Raw genomic sequence first — 21,603 nt, 5'->3', positions numbered from 1 at the left:
AAACTGACGACACAGGCATAGTAACTCGACACCGCAACCCAGAAGTAATAGAACGAGTTCTACAAAAAACGATTGACGAAACAAATGACTGGTGCATAAAGTGATTCAAACTCAATGGACAAAAGAGCCATGCAAAATTACTACAGAAGAGAAGACTGCGTCCCTCAACGAATCTAAAGTTGACGGAGAAGAAATCGACTGGAAAAATGAAGCCAAATATTTAGGAATAACGCTTGACAAAGGACTTATATCAAACAAGCAATCGACAAAACGAAAGCAGCGATGAATAGACTCTACCCTCTGATAGGAAGAAGAAGCCACATGTTGAAGATAATCAAAGCCCTTGCTAGGCCTCAACTGACCAAGGAGACCAAGAGATCAATAAAAATAGATTAAAATAAGAACAGAAACTTATCGAACAATCCAATAAAGTGTTATCTAATAGAGGATAAACACATAAATCCCAGCACGATAGTGTGCGAGAAGAAAACCGACTAAGAGATGAACGGTTTATAGGCAAATGCCCGGAATCAATATTCAAGAAGCAGTTAAGGGTTTTTAGTAGGTCTCGAGCTCAGGAGAGTGAGAATCCCCACACTTGTCCCCCCTCAGGAGAGGGTGGTTCGTCTGACTTGCAGATTTTCCCCGTGCTACAAAAAAAAATTTCTCGCCATCTGTATTAGTTGTAAGGGGGTAAAGACCACCAAAATGTGGGATGTTACCAGAACATGTGAACGATCAGTAGAAGTTGCGAATATTACAATGGTTTTCACTTTCTTCGAAGCACTTCACGAACGTCTTTTTTCAATTTCTGTAGGTTTCGAATTGTAGCCAACGGCAAGACTATTCAAGAAATTTTTCATGTGGAAATTCCTCGAAAAATTTTATTTCACCTCGGAAAGTGAATGGCATGAATGAAAAAATTATCCTATTTTTTTTTCTGTTCTACAAATAAAAATATTTCTGGCCATCCGAGATGACGAACTGATGAATTGAATTATAATGAAAACCACATAGTCCAAGATCCCAGAGCGACTAGAAATAACTTATTTTCACACAGATGAAACTTTAAGATCTCAGTGGAGTTTCATGTGCTTTGAATACCTGCGAACTTGTGGAGCTGCCTAGTTACACCTGGGCAGATACCAGGTGGCGAAGGTGACTAAAAATGAGTGTTACTTAACTTATTTTCACATGGCTGATTTTTATATATGTTTTAAAGAATATTATTCTGAAGTTATATTATAACTGACAGACACTTTTCATGGGCCAAAACTCTTGCCAGAAGCTTTGAAGCTGCACAAAAAATTAATGAACTTTACTTATTTTCTTCTCGATCTTATGATACAGACATCCTAAACCAAAATTCCGATTATCCGAAATCACTTTGGTCACATTATTTCGGATAATAGAGACTGTACTGTACTGCAACAGATTGCTGCAAAACCTGGCATCATCTACGAAAATATAAAAGAATTATTGTTTTAGTAAGAGACATGCCTGTGGGTTTAAGTATGTGCTGTGTATATGTATGTATATGTGCCATGTGCGAGCAATGTAAAGTATACAGTAAGAGCCTGTCCAGATGCAGCGAGAAACGCGCGATTCACTACGCGCGTTTCGAAAAGCGCGTGTCGAGATACTAAAGCACAGTAGATCCCGTCCACATGCACACGCGCGTGCAATAAAATCGCAAGTTCGACGCAAGCAATCGCAGGGATCTCGACTCGCGCGTTCTACGCGCGTGTCGAGATACTAGGGTCCCAATAGTAGCGTCCAGTACACATGCGTTGGTTGCTGCGTGATGACGGATTAAGGGAACCGAGTAAGCATAGTATTGCTCACTCTGAAAGGTATGTGTGCTCTCGCGCTCACACTACCAGCTAAATAATTTTCATGTTTAGGGGATGATTTGTCACTACTATTCGTCTAAATGATGAAATATAACTTTTTTACAGTTAGTTCAATGACATATTTCAATATCCGACATGTGAAAATAAGTAAAGTTCATTTATTTTTTGTGCAGCTTCAAAACGTCCGGCAAGAGTTTTGGCCCATGGAAAAAGTCTGTCGCCTATAATATTATTATTACTATTATATTATAAAAATCAGCCATGTGAAAATAAGTTGAGTAGCACTTATTTTTAGTTACCTTTGCCACCTGGTATCTGCCCAGGTGTCACTAGGCAAGCTCCACAAGTTCGCAGGTATTCAAAGCACATGAGACTCTACTGAGATCCTAAAGTTTCATCTGTGTGAAAATAAATTATATCTGGTCGTTCTGGGATCTTACTCTAACTTATAAATTAGAGTTTTCTTTACGTAAGATATACCTTTTCGTTTTTTGAGCTGACCACTGAAACGGTGTAGACCTAGACAATTCTTTGAATTGTCGTCTCCATATTTTCCTAAATAATACATGAAATGTGCGTCATTCATAATTTCAAATAAAAATTGGCCCTTTTTCAGGCATTTTTCTGATATAAATTGTGTCCGTTACGTTTTGCTTACTCTATATATTGTTCGAAACTCTTCAGTAAGTAGCGACACCGATTATCTCAAAGCTAACTGATATGTTACAATTATTTATGAAGACCTGTCTGTATACTGACTTCTTTCTTTTCTTGGAACATTGTCATCTCACAAGATTGTCCGAGACTCATGAGAAACTAACTTTTACTTCACATAATCAACACAGAAGAAATAGCCCTTCTTGGCAACAAAGCATTCTATCAACAGGTTTTCTGCATAATCACTGAGCTTCTCGGGCTTTCGTAAAATATAAAATACTGGTAAACATGACAGGGCTATCTTCCTTGATTAGTATCCAATTGAAATTCGTTACAATTTCTGATGCGAACATTCGACGAATTATTATTGTGTTGCTCTCACTATGTCAAATTATACCGAAACCATTGTCAGCATCTATAGTATTTCTCGACGAAATGGTATTTCAGTTAATAGTTTGAGTGATGGTGGTTTGCTAGTCGATCCAAATCGTAAATCATTGTTGATTTTGTACCAGCTGGCCTTTATTCAGACCTGAATTAATTCGTTAATTATTCACGCCTCAATATTGAAGATGCCACCCATTTTATGAATTCCATGTGTGGGACAACGGTTACTGCCATCAATTCGAACGTTTCTGCTCTCTTTCTCTCTCTTTCTCTCTCTCACTCTCATTCTCACTCCCTCTCTATCTGCTTGATTGCCGCAATATTCCGTTCCTGTAATGCATATACATGCTACCCCCTTCATCTTCTTGATTTTGAAAAGTCGATTGAGATGGCGCTAGGATGTATTCCTTTATAGTAACGACTACTGAACTGAAATAAAGGGGCCACAAATTCCACTCCGTAATCTGTGATAAATTCGTTGCATTTTCATCGAGGTAGGAGTTGTGTTGCTCTGACAAGTTCAAACGAGGCTAAAACCATGGTCAGCATCCACTCTTTCTCGACGAGGTAGTATTTCTGTTATGTAATATTTTGAGTGATGGTGGTTTGCTAGTTGCTAGCTGGGTGATCTTGTGTTCGGAAAAGATTCATCAAATAAATGAAAAACTATATTCCGAAATTCATTTCATTCGATAAAACCGTTTTTTTTTATGATTTCTCAACAATCTGTATCTTTTAAACCGAGCCGATTCGGAAAAAATGGTAAAGGAAAAAGTGTTTCTTTTGATATCAAGAATCTACTGTTAAAATATTTGAACGAGACTAACCCTGTTTATACAAAGTGTTTAGAAAGCCTGTGTGTGATGATACTTTCTTATTTCAAATATTTATTGTTCTCATTTGATTTTTATGCTCCTGAAGATTGTAAATATTTTTGATCTTACATACCTCATGCCTAAGGGTCACAAATAAAAAGATACCTCATCTTTATATTTGGAAGAAAAGTTAACTAACAATATGCCGCTTATATAATCAAGTGATGATCTTAATCTTGATGTGTTGATAAATGTTTTCCATTCTGCTCGATATACAAGTGTGCTGAAATTAAGGCAACAGGATTTGGTCATAAATTCTCTAGAAAAAATTAGGTATTATTGGTACACAGAAGTTTTATGATATGCGAAATCTCATGTTGCTCTATGTTGTCGATGAACCCCCTTGAAATTCAAATTTGAATTCCATTAAACCATTAGAAGGCCCATTCAATTAAAAAACTTTCTTTTCTTTCATGAAACTCAAGATTTGTAAGAGAAATCTAACACTGTAATCAAAAGATTTTTCTCAAAAATGTTGCTTTTCATGAAACAAGAAAGTCTTTCAGTTGAATAGTATTTCTAACGGCTTAATAATTTTCAAGGAATTCAAATACGTGGTAGTATTTAGTGGTTCCACAGTGTGGAACAGTAAAAAATATCCTGAGGGAGTCCATCGTCAAAATAGGTAGCAATATGAGGTGTTGCGCATATCATAAAACTCTTGTGTAGGTACCAAATTTAGTGGTTTCCGTATGACCGGATTCTGCGATGAAACGATAAGACTATTTTCAGGTGCGAAATTCAGGGGGGCAAAAATCAAAAATTTACGTCCCCTAATTTCATTTCGAGAAGCTTACACTAAATTTTGTTGCATTAATATCGGGACATCTCGTATTTATTAACTGCGGAATAACTAAATCACTTCATTTCAACCAGCTGCAATAGTTCTATCAGATAATTAATTCACAGTTTTTTATTTTTTCAGGGATTTTTTAGGAGGAGTATACAGAAACAAATAGAGTACCGATGTTTAAGAGATGGCAAATGTCTTGTGATAAGACTGAATAGAAATAGATGTCAGTATTGTAGATTTAAAAAATGCTTGGCCGTTGGGATGTCTAGAGATTGTGAGTATAAATCCCAATTTATAGCTTACTTGACAACGAATTCGATGAATCTACAAAATGGCATAAAATTGGAAATGATTAAAAAATTTCTGTCATTATCGGTGTTAGGTTTGGGTTTGAACTGTTTCCGTGCCCGTACCTTATTGTAAAGGTTTCTTGAAAAATCGGGTAATATGCCGCATCTACTTAAGGGGAAGTAATACCTCAAGCTCAAGAATATCCATTCAAAAACGACATTCACTTTTTCTTAATTTACACTTTCAATTTTGTAGGTAAAGCCTTGATTTTTTTTTAAATTGAAGTTAAAGGACGTCTTGATGTCAACCCGTCTCTTTCTTTCTTTGTTTTCACAATCATTTTTCGACGGTTTTTCTACATATTTTGATAAAAATAGCGGCGGGGTTACATCGACGATTCAGTTTCGTATATATTGCAAAAATTTTTCTAGTGATATATATCAAAATTACGCTGAAATTCAGAAATAACTGAAAATTATTCAAAATTCCTAATATTACCTCTCGCGTGGTAATTTCTATTTTTCAACTGTATAAGTTCATAATTCAGGCTATTACTCAAAGATGTGGCACATTTCCATATTTGTGTCAGCATCCGTAAAGCAACCAATGCTGATACTTCCCCTTAACTGAAACACTCAAGATGGAAACAATATGAATTGTTCATATCAAGGTCACAAAAATGAGTTTTGTCGAATTATCTCTTCTCCAGGGATTCAAAACATTTTCGCATTAATCATAAAAGTTGTAGAGCATAAAATTTTCTACAAATTTCGTCTGTAGTAATTTTTTCTACTTCCAAACTTTCCGAGATATATGGCGATGAACGAACCTTAGACTGCGATTTTACATTCACCTTGCCCTTTCGTATGTATGGCTAAGCTCCCCGTCTTCATCACCCACTAGCTCGAAAACGGTTAAGAGTATGTAAAATTGTTTCAGACAAAAGTTGTATAGAATTTTATTATCTACAACTTCCATAATGAATACAAAAACGATTAGAGGTACAGAAAGACAGATATAAAAAATGCATTGTTATCATCTCCAAACTGTGAGATCAAGAAAACCCCCCTGATTGGTGTCAGATTAGTGGGTCAACATGTCTACATCACCGAGATTAACTATCTGTATGAAAATCTGACACGCTCGAGTTTATACAAATAACGTTTTTTTTTGCATTTCCTTAAGGACCGCTGTGACCTAGCATCTTAGGTCCCGATTTTCAGTTTCTTGAGAAGTAGATTCCTACTTAATATGGTGCCTGCGGGTAGAGAATTCTATGGCGGTTCAGAAAAATATATTTTACGTTTAGTAAAAGTGTCTTGGTTTTCGAGATATTGGAGATTTTCGAAAATTCAAGAGCATTACATCCTTCGCCACTCGATTTGCAGGCAAGACTCCAAATGAAGGAATTTTTTCAAACTGTTTTTTGGATAGTATTCCTGCGTAGATGATCTATCGAATGTAATTCATGATTTATGAGGCGTATGAATAGTTCTTCTTGAAAAAAGATCTAACTCAACTTTTCCGTTTTGCTTATTTTTTTTTCATAAGTTCAACCTAGTGTGGTGTGAAAAATAATATGGTTACCTGAGAGCCACTGCAAGAAATAACATGCCCGTTTCATAAAGATTTCGAAATGGTGTAACTCTCGGTACTTAATATCAGCATTTAATACAAAATAAATTTCTATTGCAATCGGTTGAGGCCTAGTTTAATGTTTCTGTTTCTAAAATTTTTATCAGCAAAAATGAGAAATGCGAGCAGAATAAAACAATCATCCATAAGAAGATAGAGCATGTACTGAAGCTCATGGTGGCGTCTTAGAGCATCTTTTGTGAAATTTAATTCAATGAAACGATACTCATTTTGAAATTGTTGATATGCAATAAAGCTATGATTCATTAGAAAGTGTAGACTGCAGAGCATATATCAGAACTCATGGTGGCCAATTCAAACATCATTTGTGAAACTTTATTCAATGTAACAATATTTTAAAATCGTTATTTTGTCTGGTTTTCTTTCATTATTGAACCCTAACGTTGTGAAATCAACATTTTCAAGTAAATTTCAAGTTATGAATTAAATTTCAGCATTTTTGTAACAAAGGTCTTGACTCAATGTAATAGGAATTAATTTTTAGCTTTTTTTCTTAATTACAAAAGTGCTAAAATTCACTTCATCGCTTGAAATTCGCTTAAAAACTATTAACTTTATAACTATAGGGCTTAATAATGAAAGAATACGAGAGAAAAAAAAACAATTTTAAAATATCGTTTAATTGAATCGAGTTTCACAAAAAGTGTTCAAGGTGGGCATCAGGAGCTCTACTAGATGCTTCAAGACTTCTTATGCATAATTGCTTCGTTCTGCTTGCAAGTCTCATTTCAGTCGCTGAAAATTAAAGAGAAAGGCTTACATCAAACTCTGCCTTGACTCATTGTAATAGAAATTTATTTTGTATTTAGTGCTGGAAATAGACTGAGTTATGCCATTTCAGAATCTCAGCGAAACAGGCATGTTTTCTCTTGCTTTGGCACTCAGGTAACCATATTATTTTTTACACCACGCTGGGTTGAACTTAGGAAAAAAATAAGCCAAACAGAAAATTTGAGTTAGATCTTTTTTTATGAATAACTATTCATGCGCCCCAAAAATAATAGTTTACATTCGATAGCGCATCTATCCAGGAATACTATCCAAAAAACAGTTTGCAAAAATTCCTTCATTAGGAGTCTTGCCTGCGAAACGAGTGGCGAAGGGTGTGATTTTCTTGAATTTTCGAAAATCCCCAATATCTCGAAAACCAAGGGACTTTTACGAAACATAAAATATATTATTCCGAACCGCCATAAAGTCCTCTACCCGCTGGCACCATATTATCCATTAATCCATTCATTACGCCACACCCTGTATACTATACAGGTTCACTACAGTATTTCGTGATTTATTCCCTTGTAGTCGATATATCACTTAAACGAAAACTAATTGAGACAGATATGAGGAGAAAAAATATTTTTAATTTGGATGGTCAACATCCAAATGTTCAGGTTACTTATATCATTACTAGCTGACCCGGCAAACGTTGTTTTGCCATATAAATAATTTCCTAGTAATTTCTAAAAAAAATGATTAAATTACTAAAATGGCTATTGAAAAATAAGGGTTGATCGTAGAAGGGTGAAAATTGAGGATTGTATGTATTTTTGTATGTTGTATCATAAAAAAAATAGAAATTAAAAATTTTGTCTAAAAAATAAAAAAAAAAATTAGGGGTGGACTACCCCTAACATTTAGGGGGATGAAAAATAGATGTTGGCCGATTCTCATAGATACCGGATAAGCACAAAAAATTTCATCAAAATCGGTCAAGCCGTTTCGGAGGAGTATGGCAACGAAAACTGTGACACGAGAATTTTATATATTAGATTCTTCGATTTCAAACGTTCGAAATGATTATTAGTTATTATGATTAATAAAGTTATCCCAGTATTTCAAACTTTGTGCATGCTTACGATATCTTCACATACAAATCCATCTTCGAACAATTTGAGCTAATGATATTTGTAAATCGAACAGATTCATGCGATAAAATATTGCTTCAGTAAAAATCATGGTACAAATATTTTAATTTATCAACCCTCGGCTAGAATAGACATTATAATAATTAAATGGTTAGAATTGCCATGTTATCCAACAATTTCGGCCAACATTATATCGCCAAATGTGTAAACAATGCTTGTTGATAAATTGAATATGATAGAAATATCTCTGAACATATGTATTTATAATGCAAACCGAGAATTTTATTCTTATCCTGAGTGGACTGAAACATTCCTCTTTCATTAATGTGCCATTTTCAGTTGTGTGAATAACTCGCTGTGTATTTTGTCGCTATGAGGAGGAGGAGGTTAAGGCCAGCAAACGTACCCATAGATCGGCTACGGGCACGGCTAGGTGAGCCAGAATACACGGATTTGTTTCATGTGAAATCAAGTTTTTTCGAACATATTACTTACTATTTTTATTATGATGAAAATGGTAACGCATCTTCATTTTTCAGATAAAGTGAACTAAGGTTATTAAATTGCGTTATTTCTGACTAGAATGAAAGCAATAATCTTTTAACTCAACCCTTTTGAACATAATATTTTGATAGAATACGACGTGTAGTGATAAAATTGTCATCCTGGTGAAAATGTAATTCAGTTTATTAAGTTTATTTATTTGTTATTTGTTAAGAGTTTATTGAGAACTAATCCTAATTATTTGCCGAAATTTTTTTTTTAAAACTGAAAGTTATATTTTGTTGAATATTTCTGCCAGAAGGGCTTTCTCGAAAAAATCTATTTCCATCGTTTTAAATTTTGCCAATACCTATGTGAAGTATTATGAAACTGTTCGTTATTTGGATCGAAAATATTTATGAGAAGATCTTCAAGTTGGACAAATCGAATTCATCAAAACAAAAGATTTTCAAATACACTGCGCAAAAAAATTAACGCACATTCTGAAAATCTCAATTTTAATGAAAGTTAACTCTACATTGACTTTATAACTTATTTTTTATGTTCTCTCGGGAAGGTTTTGAACGAAACAAGACACATTAAATGGAAGAAAAATTCAGGATTTCACCGAATCTTATGTGAAAGAAGAGAAATGAACAATTTTCAAAATACTGAAATGCTGATAAGTTATTTAATACTTGGTATTTCCACCCCTTGCGTTAATTACAGCTTCGCAACGACGGTTCATACTCAAAATGAGTGATCTTAAAATGTTCTGATCTAATCCTTCCCAGATTTCTCCGAGTTGGATTCCTAAGTCATTAAGAGCAGCTGGATGATTTTCTGAAATTCTCAGCCTTCTATTGAGGTTGCCCCAAACCTGCTCAATCAGATTGAGATCTGGACTTCTTGCTGGCCATTCCATTCGAGAGACTTCAACCTCTTCAAGGTACTCCTGAACGATGCGCGCACGATGGAGTCTGGCATAATCATCCATAAAAAGGAAATTTTCACCAATGTATGGGGCAAATGGCACTACATGCTCTTCAAGAATGTTCCTTATATACTTATCAGTATTCATAGCTCCATCATCAACGACCACTAGGTCTGTGCGAGCAGTCAAAGATTTTCCACCCCATATCATAATCGATCCTCCCCCGAAACCAGTAGTATTCAGGAAATTGCACTGAGCATATCTCTCATGCGGGCGTCTGTATACAAGGGAACGTCGATCACAATGGTAGAGGCAGAATCTAGACTCATCTGTGAAGAGAACTCTTTCCCAATCGGCCTCTTCCCAATAAATATGCTCTCTCGCAAAATCCAAACGCGCCCTTCGATGGGCTGGGGTAAGAGCTGGGCCTCTTGCCGCGACACGAAGCCTTAAATCATATTCTCTGAGGAGATTTCTTATTGTCTGAGTGCTAATTTGCACCTCATGAGTTTGCTCAAGCTGAATTTGAAGGAGGCGAGCGGTTGCGAACCGTTGTCTCAACGAAGAAACTCTCAAGTAACGTTCTTGAATGGCAGTTGTTACCCGTGGTCTACCCTGTCCTGGTCTTCGGACATTCATACCTGTCTCCCTGAATCACTGCAACATTCTGGACACACTTGTATGGGAAACTCCAAACCTTTCTGCAATTCTTGTGTATGTCCACCCTTCTTCTCGCAAAACTACCGCTTGGGCACATTCCTCTTGGGTCAAATTGCGTGTTTCGCGTTGCATAGCGATCGAGTGTAGAAAATCAAACGAAGGAAAAACTATTGATGACTAGAATTGATCGAGAACAACTGATTTTAGAATGGAGCCAATACATTCAAAATCTGATAATATCATCTTTTTTTATTCCTGCTGGGAAAAACATCTGTATTGAAGAAAACCGTTGAAAGTGGATAATATATGCATGCATAATTCTGATCAAAATAATTATCATTGAGAACACCTTCAGTTGTAGATTTATTTCTTCTGAAAAAGTTTTACAATTTCCATTCGAGAATCCCAATTAGTCATAAATTGTTGAGATTTCACCCAATGTATGGCAAACTGTTAAAATTGCCATCAAATCGGATCTAACGATGCAAAGATATACTACGGGGTGTGCGATTTGAAATAATAAAGTGGTTTGCTGTTCTCGGTATGACCGGAAGCTTAAGATTTCTGAAAATAATTTGGAGGGAGAGTTCATTGTAGAAAACCCCAGCATGCAAATTTTAAGCAGAAAATTATGATGAGTTCTCGATAAACGTTTATTATCTATTAGGCCAGCGCTAATCACGTATTTGCCATCATATTCTCAATATGGGAACCTTGTTATCACAGTATCCAAAAGAGGGTTGTCGGTTGTCATGTATTAATTGGGTGTTTCTGTATGTCTGTTTCGTAGCTTCCAAACGGATGAACCGATTTTGATTGATATATTTTCATAAAGGTGATTATTCGTAGCCAGTAGATATTCAGTATTGATAAATATTTGTAACTGAACAAAAAAAAAATGAATAACATTAATTTGACTGGAATGAGTTGAGTATATGACTCAACTTATCATACAGCCTCAGGTGGAGGAAGATATTACCTTGACCACATTAGTGAAATCAATCTTAAGAAAATGTCGAAATACATTCTGAAAATTTTAGCGTATGAGATGCAAGCCCACAATTTTTTTAAGAAATAATCTTTTTTTTTCATTTCCACCCTTTATATTCCGTACATATGTAATGTAATGTGTGGATATTATTTTTCAATTCTATTATGATTTTTTTTTCAGCGGTAAGGTACGGGCGTGTTCCAAAACGATCTCGGGAAAGGAGTATAGAAGAAAATTCCAGGGTAACAACTTCTGATGAGGCAGACCAGTCATCACGTGATGTTGACGCAGGGCCTTCCCAATATCACAACCTCTTTTTGACTATCTCACAGGCCCATATGACAAACTGTGTATACACTGATGAACATATACAGAATCTGATAGAGTAAGCATATTTTTTATAATAAGGGGATATTGAGGCTAGTGAGTAGAGTGATTATAGGCTTAGAACGTATCTCTACGGGGTGATTCTGGAGGAAACCGTTATATTTCAGGGGAAGTTTACACTAGTCAAGACAGCGATGGTTAGTTTTTAGTTTATGGTGGGGAGCTTTATTGGGTTGAGACTATACAGGGTGATTTTTGCGTTTCGACTGATTCTACTTTTATGAATAACTTTGATATGGCTCATTCAATTTTGATGAAATTTTCAGTGTAGTACAATATGAATGAGTACATTTAACAATTTCAACGCTTTTTCAAAACATCAGGTTGTTATGGTGATGATTTCGGGTTAATTGTGCAAGTTGAAAAAACACCCTATACATTGCGTTTCCAAAACTTCGTTATCTGTGTCAGATTCTAGTATAATGAGTCATTATTTCGGTGATATCAATTTTTTCAGCCAACTCTCGGTTTTTCGAGAAAGAATTTTTAAAAAGAACAATATCGAAGTTCCGCTTAAATACAGTAAAAATATGCTGAATTAGGCAGGAAAGCTGTATCGTCAAAGAATGCATGATGCAAAGCTTTTCCCATGGTCTGAAATAAACAAATTTCAAATCCATATTAAATTAAAGTGCTCATATTATGAATAAAATCATTTAAGAGGCATGATAGACGAAACTAAGGATTAACAAAATATCCACATTGAATTTTCGAAATGATTTCCTCTTTTTCGAGTTGGTACATGTTCGTGCTTTTTTTATCCCTATAGAACTCCTGACGAAATTTGGATTTTGCTTTAAAATATTGCATTCCTGGGAAATTCTCTCAATTGGATGTTCGCTACTCCGAATTTCCACTTTATAGACCTTTGTTTTCAGATGATCTAACTAGAGAGTTCAAATGCATAACTAAAATATTGCGCCGTTGCCTCTTATACGAAAAGATACTTTAATCGTTATTTCAAATAGGACACCCTATTCATTTCAACTTTTTTCGCTTCTCTCTACCCATCAAAATACGCATCTAATGATGTGTGTTTTCGTACGAAAATCCACGGTTTCCGAAATACAGTCAAAATTCTATGAAAGTATTGAAAGTGAGGGTTTTCAGAATGCCCTGATAATTTTATCTTACAAGCACAATTCGAAATCTAACGAAACTAACGAGACATAAAGTCGTACGCTGAAAATCCTTACATTTATAGAAATTTGACTTTATTTCCGAAACCATAAGGTTTTCATTAAGGAGCACGAGTAAAGCGGCAAAAAATTTTGGAACAGCATATAGGTATATTACAAACCAAGTTTTTTCTACACGAAACTCATCCTCAGAATCTCAGTCACCTATTCTCAAAATCAACCTTATTCTTCGATATAACGTTATTTTTATAAATAAAATCCAATTTCTGTACCAGACAGAAAAGAAATAATAAGGGAACTGGGAAGATAATCCGTTTAATTAATTTTTTCATTCGTTAAGCAAAACTGAAATTTTGAATTTGATGATTCTGATTATTCTTAAGCTGATGAATTATTATTTACTACGTATGCTGAGGTCTTGGTCGGATGATTATTTGCTTTGATAGACTTGATAAAGTCCTAAGCCATTTGGGATATATATATATATACATAGTATATGGGGTCCATATACTTTATGTCAAGTACAAATATGAATTAATGAGTATCTAGACGATTATATGGAGAAGTATCTGTATAGATAGTGAAATAATGAATATTCAAAGTAAAATCATTTTTATATATAACAAACTCACAAATAAAAAAGTGTAAAAAAAACAGTATTTTAAAAGGCACAATTCATAAATTCTTATGCTGTGATCTCTTGAAATATAAAATAAGAATTTCCACAAGTACCTATTCTGATTGAATAGGTTGTACTAATAACTTTTTATATTACACATCTTCCTTTAAGCAAAGCAATGGTATTCTCATTTTGAAATGTCGTTTGAATTTGAATTTATATTCCATGTCTCCGTTCATATCATTCAGATTGTCAGAAGTTCATCGATATGGACACATAAACCAATTTTTGCAGGGATAAACTAAGTCTTCTATCAATTGGTACTTTCCATAAAAGTATTTATCTTCTCCTTGCTGAACAATATTTTGATATGGTTTCTCTTCCCTTATTCCTCTAACCTCCATTTATCAATTTATTATTCCATTTGGAAATCCATTTATTGAACAAATCAGACAAAACTGTCAGTTTTCAAACAAATGTCATCTCCTGAAGCCAGCTGCAGACAATTTAATGAAACCTAAGTATATTTCTGCATATACAAAGTGATTCGAAAATGTCGAGCAATATTTCTACGGATGGACGCCACAAAAAAGTAGTTTTTGTCAAAGATTATAACTATAATCTTTGTTTCTTTTTTAATGAACTTGTGACCGAAACCGCAACAGAGTATAACAACCCTAACGATACTCGCTAATAATAACCTAACCTAACCTGACGATAATCGGTTGTTCCTTCACGAAAGTGGTACATACCATGCATTCAAATGTTGGATACTATTTGAGGATTCCCAGACACGTCAATACGTGTAGCATACATATATCCCAATGGATATATGCTACTTTTGATACTTCAGGTGCACTAAAGATATTTCAATGGAAGAGCTACTTTTTTTCTGGACATAGTTTCTGATTGACATTTAGATAATACTTATTAAATTAATACTCTTCGAAGGTTTTTCTTGAAAAGATGTGTTTAGTTCTAGAAACCAAAAATTCGAGTTCGAGTAATTTAAAGTGAAAGATCTGTTTGTCTTTTGCAGAAGTATAACATCATCAAGATGAAACAAAGTTATTGATAAGTACTTCTGAATAGTACTGGTGGTGATGAATAATATAAAAAAATACCAAGTGTGTATAACTTCTTATCACTATAAGACTGATTTTGAAAATATTACCTTTTTTTGAACATTTGTTATGAATAATTTTTTCTTGAAAATACGTACTAAAAGTATTATTTGGAGCAGACGAAACTCCTGATGTATTACACAAAAATCTGTGGCGATCTGTCACCTATCGCTAAAGTCACAGCCCTCTGTTCAAAAGGGTTGTGCTTGTGCTACAGCGAATTGCCATTACACACTCTACGCGTCATTTTAGATATGTATAGGTATTTCTCATATTGCTCACCGTGAAAACTACCCAACGAACGGAGAATCGGGATAATATGATAATAATGAAGGTAGCACAAACCAATAATGTTATTCTCAAATAATTCTCAACATTCGAAGTAATGTAGTAATGTTGGAAAAACAGGTGATTGTTAGACCCATTTTAAGGGTTGTTGTTCCATCAATATTCGGTTTATCTGATATTAGTTCTCATAACAAAGACCACTTTTATTTTGATTTTCCATCATCCCTAAAAATATTGCTTAACGTTCTGTTTCAACTTGTATACCTAATATAATTGAATTCAAATTTCCTCTTTGTATCTTGTCGTATTTAGTTTAAATATTTTCGATATTCAGAGTGTAGAAATGGAATATTCCAAACTTGATTACAGATATTGCAGTAGTAACTCGATTATCAACCAATTTCAGAAAACAAATAGGTACTGAAACTGAATATGACAGGCCCATTATAAATTGATTAAGCCATTCGGAATTTGTTTCATTCAGATTATATCGCAGCTCATGCCCTAAATTCATAGTGAAACAACGTTTGGATATTTCTGAACTGAAAATTCAAATAGAATGGGGTGGTAAACTTTGATTTGACATGCAAACAAACTACGAAACAGAGTTATTAACCTTCACACGAGTGAAAATAGATTCCCATTAGAAAAAATTCAAATATTCACGAGGTCCGTGCCAATTGATACTCGTATCCAACATGGAATTTCAGATTATACAGGGTTATTCAGCACGAAAATTCAGGAAATGGAGATACTCAACACGTATATTGTAATGCCAAACTTTCCTTATATGTACCTACAAATATTAAAAATTCACGACATATAGTATGTGACAGTAGAATTCGAATATAGTCCATACACTTTCATATAAGCTCTCATTTAAAAGAATAGCTATATATACACATATATATTTAAAGGTGAGGCTTTTTTTTAACAGAAAAAAAATTTCGAAATGACAAAGTTGAAAAAAATTGAAAATGATTACTGAAACTGATCCTAATATGACCATTTATCATTTGTTATCTGAATTATCACAAAACAATGGGAAAAAAATCATCTCATGATAGTCAAGATGACTGACACAACCATATGGTTTCATTTATGATATTTGCCTGTTCGATTTTTACCTGGGAATGCAAATTGAAGCTTAAGATTGCCGAATTTTTCTCATCATTCAGTATCCTTAACGATTTTATGAATATTAGTTCAAAATCTCACCAATAAAATTAGTCTAAATTATTCACAATGGTCATCACAATCTTCTTCTTGTCCGAGCTCTCCAGCAATCGTAGTCAAAATTGAATGAAATAGGGAGTAATAATAATAGCACTTTGTCAACATTAGATCTTTCAATAAAGTGTTTCCATTTTCTACACTTTTTCTCACCCTAAATTGCACGATATGGGGAATGGGAAGAGAAAAAAATATATAACAATCAATGTTGGTTCACATTATGTTGTTTTTTGTTTCATTTCTATCCATGAAATTCTAAAATTTTCAGAAAATTACTAACGTCCTCAGTACGTAAGGAAGACGTACGCAAGACGTAAAAAATACCGAATAATCGTCTTCCAAATTTGTCTTCAATACGTCACCGTAATACGTATTCAGGCTGTGACATATTAACGTCACTAAGTTGGTCACCATACGTCCGAACATGACGAACCAAAGACGTCTTGAAGACTAAAATTTCTACCTGGGTGGCCTGCAATCGAATAACAATAGAAATCGAACGACTGAGCCAATGGGCATCGTCTCTGAAATATTGACAGTACTGTTCAGGAATATCGGAAGAGAAGGACAGTAATTTCATAGGGCATTTCGGATCATTGAGAGGAGGCTCAAGTATTGGTTAGGATCATGTTATTGGGATTTGGAGTAGTTATTCTTACTATGAATCCTTGTCAATAAGCTGAGAAAATGTCCTTCTGCATCAGCACCAATAGTAAATAATAGCCCCTAAGGGGGTCTCTTGAAAATTGGCGCGAAATCACTGCTTTTAAATACACTAATAGAACATTCCATGAAGTAAACTGAAATTAATCTATTGCCATTCTAATAGTTTTGGATAATTCTTGAAATGCCTAGAATTTGAGAGCAATAACAAATGCTTACCTAGGACAGTTATTAGTAACAATCATAATCATAGAGAATGGACTTAGCATTCCCTATTCGGCTTTACAGTAAAAAATGTCAGAACAATGTGAAAGAGGCTAACGAACATGCAGCCAGTTGTTGTCTTTCTTCAAAATTTTGATTGGTCCACACTCACGTCTATGTTCGTAGAAAAGAGACAAGTAGATATTGGCCGCATCAAAGCTTCCTCTCTCTCTGCAGAGCAGACGCTTTCATGCGGATATTGCTCAGTCCATTCTCTATGTCAATGGTAACAATACAAATCCGAGCGAGCCATTTTCACTTCATAGTGTGACATATGATATTCTCGATTCGCAGTAAAAACTCCTCGATTTTTACCACAGCGACATAACCCACTTATATATTTCATCATCGTTTTGTTCCTCTTTCAGGAATCCCCTCGTATTTCCTCCGAGCATTCCCGAGGAGAATGGCGCTGCCTCCTCGACGGCAGAATCCATAGATAAGCAGAGGTGCTGGCTCTGGCAACATACTGCCTCGAGGATAACGCCATCCATACAACGGCTTGTTGAGTTTGCTAAACGGGTACCAGGTTTTACTGAATTGCAACAAGACGATCAACTTATTCTATTGAAACTGGGATTCTTAGAAATTTGGTTTTGTCACGTAGCAAAAATGACAACAGAAACATCGTTTATGTTTGAAGATGGTCTGAAACTCTCTAAACAACAATTGGAAATCATGTATGATGTAAGTATGAATTTTATACATTATGTGGAGTTTTATTTTTTATGAAATGAAATGATTCACTCCATTTTCAATTATTGCATGGATTCATCAAAAAGAAAGTGGGTTTCATTTCAGTTCGAAACATGAGGAATCATTGATTTTGTCTGATTAGGTATCTATTTAAGCTTAATTTGCTCGGACTTGCGCACAAGTCATGGGGTTCATAAGCTTCATGTGTGAAGAGCAATTTCATAGTGACTAAAGCTATTTGAGATAATATATATATTTATGAAAATCAACAAATATTACGATCCCACGAACTAGCTAACCAATACCACTCTGAGCATCGACAGAAAGTCCACTTCATTGAGGAATAATAGATGCATCTATTCCTTCCCCTATGACTAAATGCCAGAGGAAAGCCTGCCTAAACATTACGGGAGCTCTGAGATCTGCCCCTACCGTAGCGATAGCGTGTCTGTACACCTCCAAGTTGCGGTGGTAGCTATGAAGACAGCTCTTAGAATCTGAGAACAAGGACAATGGCGTGACCGTGAACTGTTTGAGGCACGGGAAGGCTCTCAGGATGCAAGACACCAACTTCTGTTTTGACGAACTCTACAGGGTAATTGTTCCCCATAGAGTTCCTTTGGTTTATATGAAAAACCCTTTTTGTGCTTCACTTGGTTCACCGATGGTTATGTGCTGTCCACGGTGACTGCAGTTTGAATTGTAGGAATTGGTTTCAACCAGTCTATCCCCCTAGGAAAGGACAGTTCCATAGTGCAGGCTGGACTATATCCTGATCTGTCTGCACACTGGTGAATATCTCGACTACTCCGGAAAAGAAAACACATCTATACAGGATGTCCCACGGAGGGTGGTCTATTAGACGTTTACGGAAAATAATCATAGGATTGATCTGGAAATTGGCGCTTATACGAAATAATACTACAAACACCCTATTTATTATAACATTTTTCGCTTCTCTATCCCCATCTGAATATTTTTGTCTGGAACTCTTCTATCTCTATTCCTGATTCTTTTAGGGACATCCACGGTTTTCCACAAGAAATTTCCAAAAACATGGACCCAATTAAGTAAGCATGGAAAAGATATTGGTTATTTAAGGAAGTTGAAATAATGAACAGGGGTCACTGAGATCCTGAGGATGTGAGAATTCGTGTTATACAGGGTGAAACAAAATTCTTCGTCTTGTCACTCCATACAAAAAAGTCAAAAAGTTAATTTTTTCACCCTACTTCTTATCCGAAAAATTTAGAGAAAATCAAAATACGCATCAAATGATGAAAATGTTTCTATACGAAAATCTCATGGTTACGGAAATAAGGTCAACTTTCTATTAATGTGAGGGTTTTCAGCGTACGACTTCTGTTGCTCTAGGGTAGAATTACTGCCACGTTAATTTCGTGAGAGTCTAAAATCATTGAAAATTCGACTGAAGGTGTTTGTGTCATTCGTACAAGAAATTAATTGTGTTTGTTCGAGTCAAGTTTTCAATGATTCGATAATTCTACAGTAGCAACAGCAGTTGTACGCTGAAAACCCTCACTTTCATAGAAATTTGACTTTGATTTCGAAACTACGAGGTTTTCGTATAGGAACACGATACATCTTTAGATGCGCATTTTGATTTTCTCTGAAATTATCGGATAAAGAGGAGGATGTTTTTTATGAGTGAAAAGACGAAGAATTTTGGAATACCTGTTTATCACAGCCCAAGTTGTCTCTACACGAAACTCATCCTCAGGATTTCAGTGATCTGTTTTCAAAATTTTAGTTTCCAAAGTAATAAAATTCCATTTCTATTTCTATTTCATTCGATCTACGTTTTTGGGAATCTTTTGTGTAAAACCGTTAAAATTTCCGAAAGTATCAGAAATAGAGATAGGGAAGTACTGAAGAAAAATACTCAGATGTGGATAGAGAAACGAAAAAAGTTACAATAAATAGGACGTTCCATCATTATCTGAAATAACGAAGTTTGTAGTATTTTTCGAATAAGCGGCAACGTCGCAATATTGAAAATATTTTTATCAGATAGATCAGAAGCGTAAACCATAGTGTCCATAGTACCCAAATTTGCAGAGCAATCCCTTGAACCGTTTTCCTTAAAGGTCTAATTGGTCACCCGCTGTGGGACACCCTGTATATGCTATGACTGCCAGAAATCCTTTTCTGTGGAAAAGGTCAACTCATACTTAGTAGGCGAAAGCAGGAAGGGCTTGCTCAGCTTTTGCTGGTCCGAAATTGGCTCTGCTCATTTACTTCTTCAGATGGCTAGAGAGAAAATTTCCTCTGAATGAAGCACGGCCAGTGGTCGAGGCACTTCATTGTGAGATCCTTTAATCCTGATTTCAAAAAACTCCTGTCCCTTGATGAGGGAAATCAGCTGAGACTGCAGATGTAATGACGGGTTTGAAGATAATTAGACTTACTGGTTGCTCTTCGGCCGCTGGTGGAGTAGCAGTAGCACTGATGAAACGGTTAAACATATTCTGTCCACCTGTACTAACCTTACAGAGTAAAGCATAACATAGCTAGGAATCCCAACAATCACTATTCTTATGGTGATGAGAGGGACTCTTCTATGTCGACTTGCATGATACTGTAAATTATCCTAAATATTTCTCTCTAAAATTATGATTGATTGAAGTCAATGAAATACGAATATCTATAATTTTCAGGTAGACTTTGTGAATGCGTTCTTGGAGTTCACGAGAACGTTCAATGGTTTACATGTGAGTGATGAAGAAATTGGATTATTTTCTGCTGTTATACTCTTTACACCGGATCGATTTGGGATCAACGATAAAAAAAAAATTGAATCACTTCAAGATAAACTTATACAAGCTATGAAATTTCAGGTATGTGAAAAGCATCAATTACCAATAAGATAATTACCAATAAGATAATTACCAATAAGAATATCCGTCATTAAATATAACCAGCAGTAGCACCTACTAAAAGCTCACGACAAGCGCACGACTCGACATTCTCGACAATAATTCTCTTTTTCTATGTTTTTCCTACCATATCTTTAAGTCGAATAGGTGAAAATTCATAAAAGTTGGGGAGCCGAGGACGGAAATTCGGGATTTACTCTAGCGTCAAATTAATACAAGGAGAGATACCTTGGACCCTGTAGAGTACCTCTACCAAAAATTAGACCTGTACATAGGGGGAATTGTCTAGGACAGCCTGTCAGAGTAGTAAAAAAAAACACGGTCATTATACATACTCGACTGTTTCAGATTAAGATACAGGGTCTTTCACGAGGAACCTCACCCATATTTATACGGGAAACTACTGAACGTATTTTCATGAAATTCAGCACTTATAAGTATTTCACGATGCTGATAAAATCTAAAATATTTTCAAGGGATGAGCACCTCCGGTTTTTCCGGAAATTACGTCAACTTCCGTTTTTCAAATTAGAACACCATTTTTTTATTGCAGAAATAGATGCCTTAGAAAATTTCAAGTTATTTTGATGTAACATTTTTCAGTTTAGGTTGGAAAATTCTCTCTGAGCGGGAAAATTCGAAAAAAAAATCGAAAATAGAGCTCCGCTGAAACAAAAATAACTTCGAGGTTTTTGGATGGAAAATTTTCATTCTTGGGATTTTTCAAGATGTAAGATTGATGTATCCACTTTAAAAATCGAAATCGCGATTCATGATACAGGGGGTGAAAAAATCGCTTTCAAAGTTAGGGATGACAAAATCGTGAAAAATCAATTTTTTCAAATTAG

General features: G+C 35.1%; 1 protein-coding gene across 2 annotated transcripts in view; it reads left to right on the top strand.

The window, feature by feature from the left end:
* The window catches only part of LOC123311010 (ecdysone-induced protein 78C), a 135,188-nt gene that overhangs the window by 99,396 nt on the left and 14,189 nt on the right, over nucleotides 1-21,603 (top strand). For both annotated transcript variants that reach the window (XM_044894762.1, XM_044894758.1), the window contains 4 exons: nucleotides 4,698-4,839; nucleotides 11,626-11,830; nucleotides 17,531-17,849; nucleotides 20,537-20,716. In XM_044894762.1, the coding sequence (XP_044750697.1) occupies nucleotides 4,698-4,839; nucleotides 11,626-11,830; nucleotides 17,531-17,849; nucleotides 20,537-20,716 (846 nt within the window). The remainder of the gene's footprint in view (nucleotides 1-4,697; nucleotides 4,840-11,625; nucleotides 11,831-17,530; nucleotides 17,850-20,536; nucleotides 20,717-21,603) is intronic.

This window comes from Coccinella septempunctata, chromosome 1, assembly GCF_907165205.1.
Source record: "Coccinella septempunctata chromosome 1, icCocSept1.1, whole genome shotgun sequence".
Taxonomy (NCBI): domain Eukaryota; kingdom Metazoa; phylum Arthropoda; class Insecta; order Coleoptera; family Coccinellidae; genus Coccinella; species Coccinella septempunctata.
The sequence above is the reverse complement of the archived record's forward strand: the minus strand, read 5'-3'. Positions and strand labels throughout refer to the sequence as shown.